At 38.4% G+C, this 16604-nt stretch overlaps 1 protein-coding gene across 2 annotated transcripts in view; it reads left to right on the top strand.

The window, feature by feature from the left end:
- The window catches only part of XKR9 (XK related 9), a 65238-nt gene that overhangs the window by 28725 nt on the left and 19909 nt on the right, over positions 1-16604 (top strand). For both annotated transcript variants that reach the window (XM_038000405.2, XM_038000406.2), the window contains one exon: positions 13265-13485. In XM_038000405.2, coding sequence (XP_037856333.1) covers positions 13265-13485 — 221 coding nt within the window. The remainder of the gene's footprint in view (positions 1-13264; positions 13486-16604) is intronic.

Genomic DNA, 16604 nt, shown 5'->3' with positions numbered 1-16604 from the left:
TGTCACTCCTGGGCTACCCACTGCAGCTCTGGGACAGTCTTAGTGTTTATTTTCCTTCTCCAGGTTAGAGGCAGCAGAGGAAAAGATCATAGTAGTGATTGTGGTCAAGGGTCATTTGCTTGACTCCTGGAGGCTCCACCCCAGAGAGATGCAGGTCAGCAGTTGCTCAGTGCAGTCAGCCCAAGATGGAGGGTTTGTGCTATGGGTCCAAGCCAGGGGTTTTCTGTCTGGTGACAAGCTAGGTAGGGTATGGGAGACTTGTGGGAAATTGGTTGGCCTCTTCTCCTTAGGTTGACCGCAGCTCCCTGGAGGTGTGGATAAGGCACTTGGGATCTTTGCTCCTTTGTTAGTCTGAGGGTGGCAAGGCATGTTCCACTGCAGAGGCAGTGGCAAAGAGGCTTTCATTTGCCCCCGGAAGCTCTGTCTATGGTGTTACTGAGTTGGTACTGACTTGGTAGCTCTGGCAGGGTGGTTGGAGGCCCAGGGCTGAAGGACCTGCCCAGTGAGGAGATATGGGAATGCGTACCCATTTAACAGTCTGGGCACTTTTCTGTAGGGCTGCTGTGGTATGCTTGGGGCCTGGTCCAGTCCTAGTCACCTCAGAGTTTCCAGAACCTGGAGGTGTTACCATGAAGGCTGTGAAACAGTAAAGCTGTTGCCAGCTTAAAGGCACCTGTAGGAAGTGGCTGGAGACCCTGGTTGCGAGGTCCCACCCAGTGAGGAGGAACAGGATTGGCACCCACTTAAAACAGTCTGGCCATATTTCAGTAGAGCAGCTGGGCTGTGCGGGGGGTCCACTTCAGCCCTTGGTTGCCTCAGACATTCTGAAGTCCAAAGGCTGGAATGGCTAAGTTGCCCAAACAACAAGGTGGCCTGCCCCTCCCTCTAGGAGTGCCGTTTCAGGGGGAATTCAGATCTGTGTCAGCTGGAAAGCTCTGTTGGGGGTGGCTGGAGACCCTGGTTGGGAGGTCCTGCCCAGTGAAAAAGAATGAGATCAGGTACCTGCTAAAGGCAGCAGTCTGGCCATGTTTTGATAGAGCAGCTGTGCTGTGCTGTGGGAATCCCCTCTGCCTTGGGTGGACTCAGACTTCCCGAAACCTGAAGGCTAGAATGGCTAAGGTGCCTGAATAGCAAAGATGGCAGCCTGCCCCTCTTCCTAGGAGTGCCTCCTTAGGGAGGTGCAATGCCACTATTGGTAGCTGGCTAGAATTCCAAGTAAGTGGGTCTTAACTTGTGAGGTGCTGTGGAAATGGGGCCTGTGGGCTGTTGCTGTTCAGCCCCGTAGATTCAGCCTCTTTTCTAGGGGTATGTACAGGAGTCTAACGTCCTACTTTGCCATAGCTGCAGCTACTTTTGCTGGAAAGCCCTAGTATCTAAGCTTCCAGGGTCTCCATGCATGCCTGAGTGGCTGCTCTGCTGAGACTCTACATAGCTCTGTCTGTCAGACTGAAGACCGAAGGCCCTGGTGGAGTGGGTTCACGAGATCTGACCTGAGGGTTGCAAAGATCTGTGGGAGAATCATGATTTCCCCAGGTTGCTCTTTGACTCACCACTTCCCTAGGTTGGGGAGAATCCCCTGGCTCTGTGTTGTTCCCAGGTGGCTGTTGTCCTGCCTTGTTTTTCTTTGTTCTCTGTGGGTCAGGTTGTTTCCTTGATTAATCCCAATGTGAGTAGCTGGGTGTTTCAGTTGAAGATGTTGTATTTACTTGCCCCTTCTGTTTCTCTCTGAGAGCCATGCACACTAACTGCTTCTAGTCAGCCTTCTTGGCCACTTCATATCCCAACCCTTTTCCTTTCTCTTTGTATATTTTTAGTTCAGGAAGAGGCAGAATACTGAGATAGATAGTGAGAAATGAGCAAAAATTAGAACAGTTCATAAAAATGGGCCAAATTGTCCAAAGATTTGTCCAGGCTAAGTATTGCAAAACCTGAGATTTGCTGAATTGTGGATTTGTTTCCCTAAGGAATAGAAAAATTGAATTTGTGTTGGTAGATGAAAGACAAGGGATAGCGACATGAATTATTTATTAGGTATGTGTGCCTCTTACTACTATGTATGCCATTACTGTTCAGGGGTCTGTGGAGTGGGATGTTTCATTTTCCAGAATATAAATTAAATGACAGTTTTGCATTTCTATTTATGTGTGATTCGTGGTAAAAACCTCTCTCTGCCAAAGGAGAGTTTTCTTTTGATGGATATATGGAAGGCATTTGAATTATTTAAAATATGGAAATGACTTTTGCTCTTTTTAGTACATATGAAAAAGTTTAAATTATATAAAAATGCATACAATGGTAGTTGAATCTCCCTCCTCCCACAGATTCTTAGGTCCTTCTATGAAGTTAAATGGGCATTAAATAGTTGCACTCTCCTTCTTACCTATTTTTCAATTTAAATATCCTTAGAGAGAGGTCATGTAGTCATGTTCAAATTTATTAGGGTTCAATATTTATAAAACTTTAGGATAAATTTTACCTCAGTCTCCAACTCTTTGGGGATTTAAAAAATATGTTGGTTATTGATTTCACACTTAAATTTATTATGATAACATACTTCATAGGATTATAGTCTTTTTATATTTATTAAGACTTGTTTTTATAGCCCAGCATGTAGTCTAACTTGGTGAATATTCCATGTGCATTTGAAAAGAATTTCTATATTTTCAGTTACTGAATGTAATGTTCTATAAATGTCAATTAGGTCAATTAGGCAGATAATGTTAAATTATATCCTTACTGATTTTTTTAAGGTCTCCTTTTCCTCTCAATTACTGAGAGTCAGGTGATAAAATCCTCAACTGAGAATGCGGATTTATCTTTTTCTCACTTTACCTTTGATAATTTTTGCTTTGTGTATCTTAAAGCTCCATTAGGTGCATACAGATTTTAAAATATTATGTATTCATGATGAATTTATTCTTATATTATTATGACATGTTGATCCTCTTTATGTCTGGTAGTATTCCTTGATTTGAAGTCTGTTTTGTCTGGGATGTTAATATAGCCATATCAAGTTTTTTATTTGGTGATTTCCTTTCAAACTATCTGAGTCTTTATGTTTAAAGAGAGTCTCTTGCAAAACACATGAATTTGTGTCTTTCTTTTTAAAAATCCAGGTTGTTAATCTCTTTTAATTGGAGTGTTTAATCCATTTACATTTAGTGTAATTATTAATATGGTTGTTTTCTGACTTTGGTTCTTTCTGGTGAGAAGTCAGCCAACGTTCTCATTGTTTCCCTGTGAGGAATATGTCTTTTTTCTCTGTCTATTTTTCAGGTTTTCTTTTTACATTTGATTTTCAGCAATTTCAGTAAGATGTGCCTATGTAGGGTGTTTGGGTATTTATTTTGCTTGAGTTCATTGAGCTTTTTGAATCTGTATGTTACTGGTTTTGATCAAGTTTAACAAATGTTTTGGGTTAATATTTTGTCAAGTTTTTTTTCCCCCTCTATCTTTTCTTCTAGGACTTCAATTTTACCTGTTATTGTTGTTCTGTTCATTTTTTTTTTCTCCTAAGTTTTTTCGCTTTGTGCTTTAGTTTCGATGATTTCTTTTGACCCTTAGTCATAGTCTAGTGAGGTCTTAAGTCTCTTGAGTGTTAGTCTAGTGATATGGCTATAAAACAAAATACAAGTTTTAAACAACAAAAATTTGTTTCTCAGTTCTGGTGGCTGGGAAATCCAAGAGCAAGGTGCTGGAAAATTTGGTGTCATAGATGGTGCCTTCTCGTGGTGTTCTCACATGGTGGATGGGCAAGGCAGCTCTCTAGGGCCTCTTTTATAAGTGCACTAATGCCATTCATTTTATCATCTTCCAAAGGCTCTCCACCTCAAATACCATCACATTGGGTATTAGGTTTCAACAAATGAATTTTGAGGTAACACAGACATTTAATCTATTGCACCTATCTTCGTGTTCACCAATCCTACTTTTGTTGCTCTTTTCTGCCTTGTTTTCTTTTATATTTTGTCTGGAATTTATATTTGTAATCAATAGGGGAGTCAGCCTGATACAATGTAATTCATCATTACTGGAAACTGGTGGCTTTTTATTTCAAATAAAAGAAGATATAGGGATAAAAATACAGGAATACACTATGTTAAGAAAGCCCTCTCTGCTTTTTCCTTTTTTTGGCCTATTTGTCATTTGTTTCATAAAAATGAAGCAGGCTGGGCATGGTGGCTCACGCCTGTAATCCCAGCACTTTGGGAGGCTGAGGTGGGTGGATCACGAGGTCAGGAGATTGAAACCATCCTGGCTAACACGATGAAGCCCCGTCTCTACTAAAAATACAAAAAATTAGCCGGACATGGTGGCAGGCGCCTGTAGTCCCAGCTACTCAGGAGGTTGAGGCAGGAGAATGGCGTGAACCCAGGAGGCGGAGCTTGCAGTGAGCAGAGATCATGCCACTGCACTCCAGCCTGGGTGACAGGGAGACTCCGTTTCAAAAAATAAATAGATAAATAAATAAAAAAGTGAAACAGTGTCCTATTGATTAAAAATTATATTCATATTCCCTTTTTGATGAAATTACCCTCAGATAAGCCGAACTTTGTATATATTTGCCATTAATTGTTTCAGAATTAGAAAATATTTCTACCTAAAGACACTGGAAATTAAAATGTGTACATTTGTAGGCAGCACTATCTGTTTTGTTTTTAACAGACACTTAACATGTGCCAGGTCCTGGTCTAAGCATTTTACATATATTAACTCATTTAATTCTCACAACAACCCAATGAGGGAGGTGTGATGATTGGCCCTGTTTTCCAGATGAGGAAACTGAAGCACAGAGAGATTAAACCAGGAGGTAGCAGAGCCAGAATTTGAACCATGGCATTCTGGCATTATTAGAGTCTGCATTCTTAACTACTTTGCTCTGCTACCTCTCTCAGTTTCTGCTGCGTGTAATAATTATGCTCTGGGTATGTTTATACTTGTGAATTTCTCAAGTTTTTCAATAGTATCTGCCTATTGGATTATAAACCACTTCAAGAACAGTAATCACATACTCTCTACTATGTCAGATACCCAGAAAAGGCTAAAACACAACTTTTCTTAGAAATCTTGCTTATAAATCCTAGGCAGTATTAATCATTTTTTCTTCAGTACTTACAGTTCAGCGTTTGCCTTTCTGATGAATGACTATTTTTTTTCTGCCTTATACTGCAGCTAGTAGTTTATAGGCTTGGCCCTCCCATTGGGTTGTGAGGTCATTGAGGGTAGAGACCATGCCTTCATCATTTTTGTTGACACTCTTCCCTACCCTGGCATCAGTCCACATTGAGTATAATAGATCATGTTATTCCAGAACTGTGATGGTAAAAATATGCTTCTTTTTGCCAGACAAAGAATCTTTACATATCCATATATATGTCTTGTTTACAATGGGAATACTTTATATTTGTGTTTTACTTTCAGCTTTCCAAAGTCCTTTCATATCTACCATCTATTTATCTTTATGGAAAAAAATGTCATCAGCTTTCATGTATTACTTCAGTAAATATTTCTTGAGCACCTATTATGTGCCGATACTGTTCTGGTTGTTTAGGATATAGCAATGGATAAAACAAAGTCTGTCCTTTCATGTAGATTACATTCTTGTGAGAAGGTAAAGATAATAAACCAAAATAAATAATGTGCTAGGTGGTGATAAGTACTTCGAAGAAAAATAATATGGGACAAAGGGATAGAATATGGTAGAGAGTACTACTTTAGATGGTATGATCTGGAAGGCATCTATAAGTAAGTAATATTTGAGTAGAGACCTGAATGAAGTTAAGGAGCAAACTGAAAATATATGAAGTTTAGAAGAGTTCTAGACACAAGAATTAGCAAAGACAAAGGCCTTTAAGTTGAGAAAAACAGCAAGGAGGCCTTACTGGAAGTGGGAGAGAAATGAGATGGAAAGGTGGTTGTGGTGGTAGCATATGTGGGAGGTAGATCATGGAGGGCCTTGTAACATACGGTAAGGACTTCGGATTTCATTCTAAGTTTGATGAAAATCATTGAAACATTTTCTACCCCAATGAGGAGTGATATCTGAATTATGTTTAAAAAGTTTAATCTGAATGCTGTGTAGGGAATAGCTTACATGGGAAGCAAGAGTAGAATCAGAGAGACCAATTACGAGGCTGTTGAAATAACAGGCCAGAGAGTTGGCTGCCTAAACAAGGGTGGTACTAGTGGAAGTGGTAAGAAGTGTTTAGATTCTGGATATATTTGAAGTTAGGATCAAGAGCCAGGCGAACTTGCTGAGGAATTTTTATAGCGCATGAAAAAAGAGGAGTTGGAATTATTCCCACATTTTTGGTCTGAACAATATTGTGAATGTTATTACCATTTACTGAAATGGGAAACGTTGGCAGAAGGAACAGGTTGAAACAGGGCATATATCACTGCCTTTATTTTATACATGAGGAAACTGAGACATAGATAAAGACTTTTGATAAGCTTTGGGCGTAGAATACTGGTTGCCTTACTGCTAGCCTCAGATTTCTTCTAAATAAATGTTTCAATTTTTTTTGTTATCGATTTTATCTATGGGATAACTTGTGTTCACTTTACAATTGTTTCAAAACAAGAGCCTGAACAGGGATATTTCAAGAGTCTTTGAAGTTTTATATATTTTCTGGGATGGTAATGGTCAAAGAGCCTAGCACCTTGTAAGTATTGAGTAATTGTTTTCTAGATTAAATTAAGGGACGATTCAATCTCATTTTCAACCTTGATATTCTCATAAGGGAAATTATCTGTGTTGTAGTTCAGATCAATTGCATGAATGGAAAATTGCAGTTTGTCTTTCAGAAAGTAGTGATTAAGACTGGGAATAATAAGATCTGGGTTTGGACCCGGTGTCTACCCCTTACTATCTCTGTAACTTTCAGCACATCACTCTATCTTTCTCAGCTTTAGTTTTTCCATCTGTGAAATGGAATAATGCCTACTTTTCTCACATAATTATTGTAAAGATGTAATGAGATTATGTATACTTAATAGAACTCCCACACAACCGGCACATCAAACATTCAATAAAGGTTTACAGGGTCTGAATCTCAATAAAGCCACTATGAGATATTCACAAAAAATCTAGTAGAGAGAGTTTGTGGGAGAATTGTGTACTAAAAACACATATTCCTGAGGTGGGGTGACAACATGGCCAAATAGGAACAGCTCCAGCCTCCAGCTCCCAGCGTGAGCGACAGAAGACGGGTGATTTCTGCATTTCCAACTGAGGTACCGGGTTCATCTCACTGGGGCATGTCGGACAGTTGGTGCAGGACAGTGGGTGCAGCCCAACGAGCGAGAGCTGAAGCAAGGCGAGGCATCACCTCATCCGGGAAGTGCAAGGGGAAAGGGAATTCCTTTTCCTAGTCAAGGGAAACTGTGACACACAACACCTGGAAAATCGGGTCACTCCCACCCTAATATTGCACTTTACCAAGGGTCTTAGCAAACAGCACACCAGGAGATTATATCCCATGCCTGACTCGGAGAGTCCCATGCCCACAAAGCCTCCCTCATTGCTAGCACAGCAATTTGAAATCTAACTGCAGGGTGGCATCGAGGCTGGGGGAGGGGCGCCCGCCATTGCTGAGGCTTAAGTAGGTAAACAAAGCTACTGGGAAGCTCGAACTGGGTGGAGCCCACTGCAGCTCAAGGAGGCCTGCCTGCCTCTGTACACTCCACCTCTGGGGACAGGGCATAGCTAAACAAAAAGCAGCAGAAACCTCTGCAGATGTAAATGTCCCTGTCTGACAGCTTTGAAGAGGGTAGTGATTCTTCCAGTGCAGAGGTTGAGATCTGAGAATGGACAGACTACTTGCTCAAGTGGGTGTCCCTGATCCTCTGAGTAGCCTAACTGGGAGAGCCTAACTGGGCGTAGCCTAACTGGAGTGGACCTCAAGCAAACTCCAACAGACCTGCAGCTGAGGGTCCTGACAGTTAGAAGGAAAACTAACAAACAGAAAGGACATCCACACCACAACCCCATCTGTACGTCACCATTGTCAAAGACCAAAGGTAGATAAAACCACAAAGATGGGTAAAAAGTAGTACAGAAAAGCTGAAAATTCAAAAAATCAGAATGCCTCTCCCCCTCAAAGGATCACAGCTCCTCGCCAGCAATGGAACAAAGCTGAACAGAGAATGACTTTGACGAGTTGAGAGAAGGCTTCAGCCGATCAAACTTCTCAGAGCTATAGGAGGAACTACGAACCCAGTGCAAAGAAACTAAAAACCTCGAAAAAAGATTTGATGAATGAATAACTAGAATAACCAACACAGAGAAGTCCATAAACGACCTGATAGAGATGAAAACCACAACATGAGAACTATGTGACAAATCCACAAGCTTCAATAACTGACTCGATCAACTGGAAGAAAGAGTATCAGTGATTGAAGATCAAATGAATGAAGTGAAGTGAGAAAAGTTTAGAGAAAAAAGAGTAAAAAGAAATGAACAAAGCCTCCAAGAAATATGGGACTAAGTGAAAAGACCAAATCTACATCTGATTGGTGTACCTGAAAGTGCTGGGGAGAATGGAACCAAGTTGGAAAACACTCTGCAGGATGTTATCCGGGAGAACTTTCCCAACCTAGCAAGGCAGGGCAACATTAAAATTCAGGAAATACAGAGAATGCCACAAAGATACTCCTTGAGGAGAGCAACTCCAAGACACATAATTGTCAGATTCACCAAAGTTGAAATGAAGGAAAAAATGTTAAGGGCAGCCAGAGAGAAAGGTCGGATTACCCACAAAGGGATGCCCATCAGACTAACAGCAGATCTCTTGGCAGAAACTCTACAAGCCAGAATAGAAAGGGGGCCAATATTCAACATTCTTAAAGAAAAGAACTTTCACCCCAGATTTTCATATCCAGCCAAAGTAAGTTCCATATGTGAAGGAGAAATAAAATCCTTTACAGACAAGCAAATGCTGAGAGATTTTGTCACCACCAGGCCTGCCCTACAAGAGATCCTGAAGGAAGCATTAAACATGGAAAGGAACAACAGGTACCAGCCGTTGCAAAAACATGCAAAATTGTAAAGACTATCAATGCTAAGAAGAAACTGCAACTAATGAGCAAAATGACCAGCTAACATCATAATGACAGGATCAAGTTCACACATAACAATATTAGCCTTAAATGTAAATGGGCTAAATGCTTCAATTAAAAGACACAGACTGGCAAATTGGATAAAGAGTCAAGACCCATCAGTTTGCTGTATTCAGGAGACCCATCTCATGTGCAGAGACACACATAGCTCAAAACAAAGGGATGGAGGAAGATTTACCAAGCAAATGGAAAACAAAAAAAGGCAAGGGTTGCAGTCCTAGTCTCTGATAAAACAGACTTTAAACCAACAAAGATCAAAAGAGACAAGGCCATTACATAATGGTAAAGGGATCAATTCAAGAAGAGGAGCTAACTATCCTAAATATATATGCACCCAATACAGGAGCACCCAGATTCATAAAGCAAGTCTTAGAGGCTTACAAAGAGACTTAGACTCCCACATAATAATAATGGGAGACTTTAACACCCCACTGTCAACATTAGACAGATCAATGAGTCAGAAAGTTAACAAGGATGTCCAGGAACTGAACTCAGCTCTGCACCAGGTGAACCTAATAGACATCTACGGAACTCTCCACCCCAAATCAAGAGAATATACATTCTTCTCAGCACTACATCTCACTTATTCCAAAATTGACCACATAGTTGGAAGTAAAGCACTCCTCAGCAAATATAAAAGAACAGAAATTATAACAAACTGTCTCTCAGACCACAGTGCAATCAAACTAGAACTCAGGACTAAGAAACTCAGTCAAAACCACTCAACTACGTGGAAACTGAACAACCTGCTCCTGAATGACTACTAGTACATAATAAAATGAGGGCAGAAATAAAGATGTTCTTTGAAACCAATGAGAACAAAGATACAACATACCAGAATCTCTGGGACACATTTAAAGAGGTGCGTAGAGGGAAATTTATAGCACTGAATGCCCACAAGAGAATGCAGGAAAGATCTAAAATTGACACCCTAACATCACAATTAAAAGAACTAGAGAAGCAAGAGAAAACACATTCAAAAGCTAGCAGAAGGCAAGAAATAACCAAGATCAGAGCGGAATTGAAGGAAATAGAGACACAAAAAACCCTTCAAAAAAATCAGTGAATCCTGGAGCTGGTTTTTTGAAAAGATCAACAAAATTGATAGACTGCTAGCAAGACTAATAAAGAAGAAAAGAGAGAAGAATCAAATAGACGCAATAAAAAATGATAAAGGGGATATTACCACTGACCCCACAGAAATACAAACTACCATCAGAGAATACTATAAACACCTCTACAGAAATAAACTAGAAAACCTAGAAGAAATGGACAAATTCCTGGACACGTACACTCTCCCAAGACTAAACCAGGAAGAAGTTGAGTCCTTGAATAGATCAATAGCAGACTCTGAAATTGAGGCAATAATTAATAGCCTACCTACCAAAAAAAGTCCAGGACCAGATGGATTCACAGCTGAATTCTACCAGAGGTACACGGAGGAGCTGGTACCATTCCTTCTGAAACTATTCCAATCAATAGAAAAAGAGGGAATCCTCCCTAACTCATTTTATGAAGCCAGCATCATCCTGATACCAAAGCGTGGGAGAGACACAATAAAAAAAGATAATTTTAGACCTTGATGAATTTTAGAACCTTTATGAATATCCTTGATGAACATCGATTTGAAAATCCTCAATAAAATACTGGCAAACCAAATCCAGCAGCACATCAAAAACCGTATCCACCACGATCAGGATGGCTTCATCCCTGGGATGGAAGGCTGGTTCAACACACACAAATAAATAAACATAATCCATCACATAAACAGAACCAAAGACAAAAACCACATGATTATCTCAATAGATGCAGAAAAGGCCTTCGACAAAATTCAACAACCCTTCATGCTAAAAACTCTCAGTAAACTAGGTATTGATGGAATGTATCTCAAAGTAATAAGAGCTATTTATGACAAACCCACAGTCAATATCATACTGAATGGGCAAAAACTGGAAGCATTCCCCTTAAAAACTGGCACAAGACAGGGATGTCCTATCTCACCACTCCGATTCAACATAGTGTTGGAAGTTCTGGCCAGGGCAATCAGGCAAGAGAAAGAAATAAAGGGTATTCAATTAGGAAAAGAAGAAATCAAATTGTCCCTGTTTGAAGATGACATGATTGTATATTTAGAAAACCCCATCATCTCAGCCCAAAATCTCCTCAAGCTGGTAAGCAACTTCAGCAAAGTCTCAGAATACAAAACCAATGTGCAAAAATCACAAGCATTCTTATATACCAATAACAAAGAGAGCCAAATCATGAATGAACTCTCAGTCACAATTGCTTCAAAGAGAATAAAATACCTATACCTAGGAATCCAACTTACAAGGGATGTGAAGGACCTCTTCAAGGAGAACTACAAACCACTGCTCAATGAAATAAAAGAGGACACAAACAGATGGAAGAACATTCCATGCTCTTGGATAGGAAGAATCAATATTGTGAAAATGGCCATACTGCCCAAGGTAATTTATAGATTCAATGCCATCCCCATTAAGCTACCAATGACTTTCTTCACAGAATTGGAAAAAACTGCTTTAAAGTTCATATGGAACCAAAAAAGAGCCCTCATTGCCAAGACAATCCTAAGCCAAAAGAACAAAGCTGGAGGCATCATGCTACCTGACTTCAAACTATACTACAAGGCTACAGTAACCAAAACAGCATGGTACTGGTACCAAAACAGAAATATAGACCAATGGAACAGAACAGAGCCCTCAGAAATAATACCACACATCTACAACCATCTAATCTTTGACAAACCTGACAAAAACAAGCAATGGGGAAAGGATTCGCTATTTAATAAATGGTGCTGGGAAAACTGGCTAGACATATGTAAAAAGCTGAAACTGGATCCTTTCCTTACTCCTTATACAAAAATTAATTCAAGATGGATTAATGACTTAAATGTTAGACCTAAAACCATAAAAACCCTAGAAGAAAACCTAGGCAATACCATTCAGGACATGGGCATGGGCAAGGACTTTATGTCTAAAACACCAAAAGCAATGGCAACAAAAGCCAAAATTGACAAATGGGATCTAATTAAACTAAAGAGCTTCTGCACAGCAAAAGAAACTACCATCAGAGTGAACAGGCAACCTACAGAATGGAAGAAAACTTTTGGCAATCTACTCATCTGACAAAGGCCTAATATCCAGAACCTACAAAGAACTCAAACAAATTTACAAGAAAAAAACAACCCCATCAAAAACTGGGCAAAGGATATGAACAGACACTTCTCAAAAGAAGACATTTATGCAGCCAAGAGAGACATGAAAAAAATGCTCATCATCATTGGCCATCAGAGAAATGCAAATCAAAACCACAATGAGATACCATCTTATACCAGTTAGAATGGCAATCATTAAAAAGTCAGGAAACAACAGATGCTAGAAAAGATGTGGGGAAATAGGAATACTTTTACACTGTTGGTGGGAGTGTAAACTAGTTCAACCACTGTGGAAGACAGTGTGGTGATTCCTCAGGGATCTAGAACTAGAAATACCATTTGACCCAGCCATCCCATTACTGGGTATATATCCAAAGGATTATAAATCATGCTGCTATAAAGACACATGCACACGTATGTTTATTGTGGCACTATTCACAATAGCAAAGACTTGGAATCAACCCAAATGTCCATCAATGGCAGACTGGATTAAGAAAATGTAGCACATATACACCATGGAATACTATGCTGCCATAAAAAAGGATGAGTTCATGTCTTTTGTAGGGACATGGGTGCAGCTGGAAACCATCATTCTCAGCAAACTATTGCAAGAACAGAAAACCAAACACTGCATGTTCTCACTCATAAGTGGGAATTGAGCAATGAGATCACTTGGACACAGGAAGGGGAACATCACACACCGGGGCCTGTTGTGGGGTGGGGTGAGCGGGGAGGGATAGCATTAGGAGATATATCTAATGTAAATGATGAGTTAATGGGTGCAGCACACCAACATGGCACATGTATACATATGTAACAAACCTGCACGTTGTGCACATGTACCCTAGAACATAAAGTATAATAATAAAAAAAAACCCACATATTCCTTTTCCCAAATTATTATGTGTATTAACAGACATGTTATAAAGAATATAAGACTAAAGAGAAATGTTTATGTTTACTTTATAGGTATTGGTTTGCCTTGAAAAGGGGTTACCATGCAGCTTTTATGTATGACAGCAATACTACTAACTTCATGGAAGAACAAATCGATCTACATAAAGAAGTTATAGATAGAGTGACTGATTTGAGCATGCTCAGACTATTTGAGACCTACCTGGAAGGCTGCCCACAACTTATTCTTCAACTCTACATTCTTCTGGAGCATGGACAAGCGAATTTCAGTCAGTGTAAGTTTTTCTTAACTCCTTGTGTTAGATGGATGCCACTGAGACCTTATGTCAACTATATAAATATTGGCTGACTTTAGAAATTTTTAATACTTCAAAAATCATTTATTCTTTTGAAAAGGAAGTACGGTAATATGGTTGAAATATCAAAAAATATATGGATATATACTGTATCCATCTGCCCAGAAAGAAAACTACTATTGTTAGTTATTTGATGATTCCTTCAGAAAAGTTTTTAAAGCATATGTCCTTTTTTTTTCTTTTTTCCTTAACACAAATGTTAACATAAAATAAAAACTGTCTTCGTTTTTTGTGCCTCATAGTGTATCTTGGAGATCCGTTCATATTAGTACAGAAAAATTTCCCACATTCATTTTTATTTTCTGCATTGTATTGCAAATTATGAATGTACCATAATTTATTTAATAAGCTCCCTATTTATGTTAATTTAGGTTGTTTCTTATATTTAACCATTGAAAAAATGCGCAACGAGTAATCTTATACATAAATCACTTGCATGTAAAAAGTATATCCATTGGTTAAATTTCCAGAAGTGGAATTACTGGGTAAAAGTGTAAATACTAAAAAACTAATGAATGTTTTGCAAGTTGGCCAATGTGTTTGCTGTTTTACAGTAGATTTGCTCGTTAAGGTAAAAATGTTCATTTTTTAAAGAAAAGTTTATTTCCATTTTCCTTTTTGAAAAGTCCTTTTATAGGTAATTAACTTGAGATGTTAAAAAACGATTTATTTGCTAAATAATAGTCCCAAATTGCATTAATGACTAGGGTTCCATTTATTCTGGGATTCATTTCAGGGAGTAAGATTGTTATCTTCCCTGGAGTTCTTGCTGTCCTAGACTCACACGTGATATCAGTTAAACAGTGTCTCTGTTCCCATTTTCTTGTAAACCTCTAGAGCATAGCCCCTTCTAATATTTTTACCTTAACTTTGATTGTTAGGAAGACACAAAATGATTGTGTGTATGAGATCTCTATTGTGTATGAGATCTTTTTTTTTTTTTGATGCAAATAATTCATGGGTTGGGTTCTATGTGATGCAGAACCCTTAACAGTTCTGTATTATATAGTTCTGAAGTTAGAAGTTCAAAATGTAGATCTTACAGCCTGTATTATGGGAGATCTCATGATGATTCCCAAGGATACATAGCATCTGGACTATCTATGAGATCCAGTGATAGCTATCTTTATGTTCAGTTTTCATCTATATAGTTTCTTATTGAAGTAGGAAATTGAGATAAGTTATTCAAAAATAGCATAAAATGAGATATAATTCAATTGTCTAACAATAGAGAAATTGGTAAATTATTGTAGGCTGTTAATATGGAACATGTAGCCACTAGAGTGTTTACAAAGAACTTTTAATGACACAAGAAAGCGATTATGACATAGAATGTAGGCAAAAAACAGTTTATAAAATTTTCTGCCAGCATATTTTTAAGGTTACAAAGAGATTATTATATAGAAAAATATCTGGAAGAAAATATGCAAAATGTTAAGTGTGTATGCTTCTGGGTGGAGGAATTATGAATGATTGTTTTCATTTAAAAAATACTTTTCTGAATTTCCAAATTTTCTGTAGTAACTATGTACAAAATTATGTTATATGAATTCTGAAATTAAATCAGTAACAAAAAACCTACCAACCAGAAAAATCCTTAGACCAAATGGATTCATAGCTGAATGCTATCAGATGTATAAAAAAGAGCTGGTATCAATTCTACTGAAACTATTCCAAAAAATTGAGGCGGGAATCTTCCCTAATTTAATTTATTCTCTGAGGTCAGCATCATTTTGATGCCAAAACCTGTCAGTGACACAAGAAAAAAAGAAACTCCAGGCCAGTATCCTTGATGCACATAGACACAAAATTCCTCAACAAAGTGCTGTGATTACGGCGTGAGCCACCGCACGCAACCTACAATCATTTTGTAGTCTTTGTCATGAGATCTTTGCCAAGGCCTATGTCCAGAATGGTATTTCCTAGATTTTCTTCTAGAGTTTTTATAATTTTACATTTTATGTTTAAATTTTTAATCCATCTTGAGTTGATTTTGTATATGGTAAAATCAAGGGGTCCAGTCTCAGTGTTCTAAATATGGCTAGCCTGTTATCCCAGTACCATTTATTGAATAGACAGTCCTTTCCCTGTTGATGTCTTATTTAGTGAACATGGGAGTTCTCTATTTTCTTCACTGATGTCAGTACTTAAGGCCAAATAAATTAATAAAAATCTCTGAATTAATAAGTACAGAATTAAGAATAATGTCATTGGACAAAGTTATTTTAGACTGAGGAAAAGGTATAACAAACGCATAGTTTGACAATGGCACAAATTTAGTTTGAACAGAGTGTAAGATACAGTTTAGGGCAGCAATATGATAGAAAAAATGTTAGAAGCAGGTAGGAAAGTGGGAAATTGGCAAAAATGTCAAATAATAGTGTCAACTAGATGAGAATAGACTATCGTGCCCTCACATTAGGAATGAAAGACCTGTTGACATCTGAAAGACAATTTAGTGAATAAATGTTAAGATCAGGTACACTGCCTTGGAATCCTAGCTCCGCCACTCATTAATGTTACATATTGAAGCAAATCATGTAAACATTTCCCCTATGCTTAAACTAAATGTAGTCTCAACTTAGTTTCCCTTAGCCACATCCACAAAATGCCCACAGTCACTTGAACATACTAGGGGAATATGTGAGAGAAAGTAAGCAAGAGTAGAAAGAGACAGGGAATTTAATCAACTGCAATTAAAATGTCTTATTTTTGCAAATTTTATAAAAATATGTGACAAGGTGAACACATGAGGCTTTGCTAGGGTTGGAAGGAGACTGAGCAAGTAAGAGTCCCTGAAATTTTAGCTTCACCATCTTATTGATATATTCATCTTTGAGGTAACAATATTGATTAGCCTTAAACTTTGATATGCTTAATATTCATGTTATGATTTCTAGAGAAATCACCAAAGAATAAAAACAGGGCATATCATTAAAGGATATGAGTTATTAGATTGAAAGAGTGAATAAAAATAGCTCACATCAAGCACATCATTATATCATTTCAGAGAAGCAAAGAAAGATGATTCTAGAAGA

Source organism: Chlorocebus sabaeus, chromosome 8 (genome assembly GCF_047675955.1).
Source record: "Chlorocebus sabaeus isolate Y175 chromosome 8, mChlSab1.0.hap1, whole genome shotgun sequence".
NCBI classification, from domain to species: Eukaryota; Metazoa; Chordata; class Mammalia; order Primates; family Cercopithecidae; genus Chlorocebus; species Chlorocebus sabaeus.
This window is presented reverse-complemented; position numbering and strand designations above follow the sequence as displayed.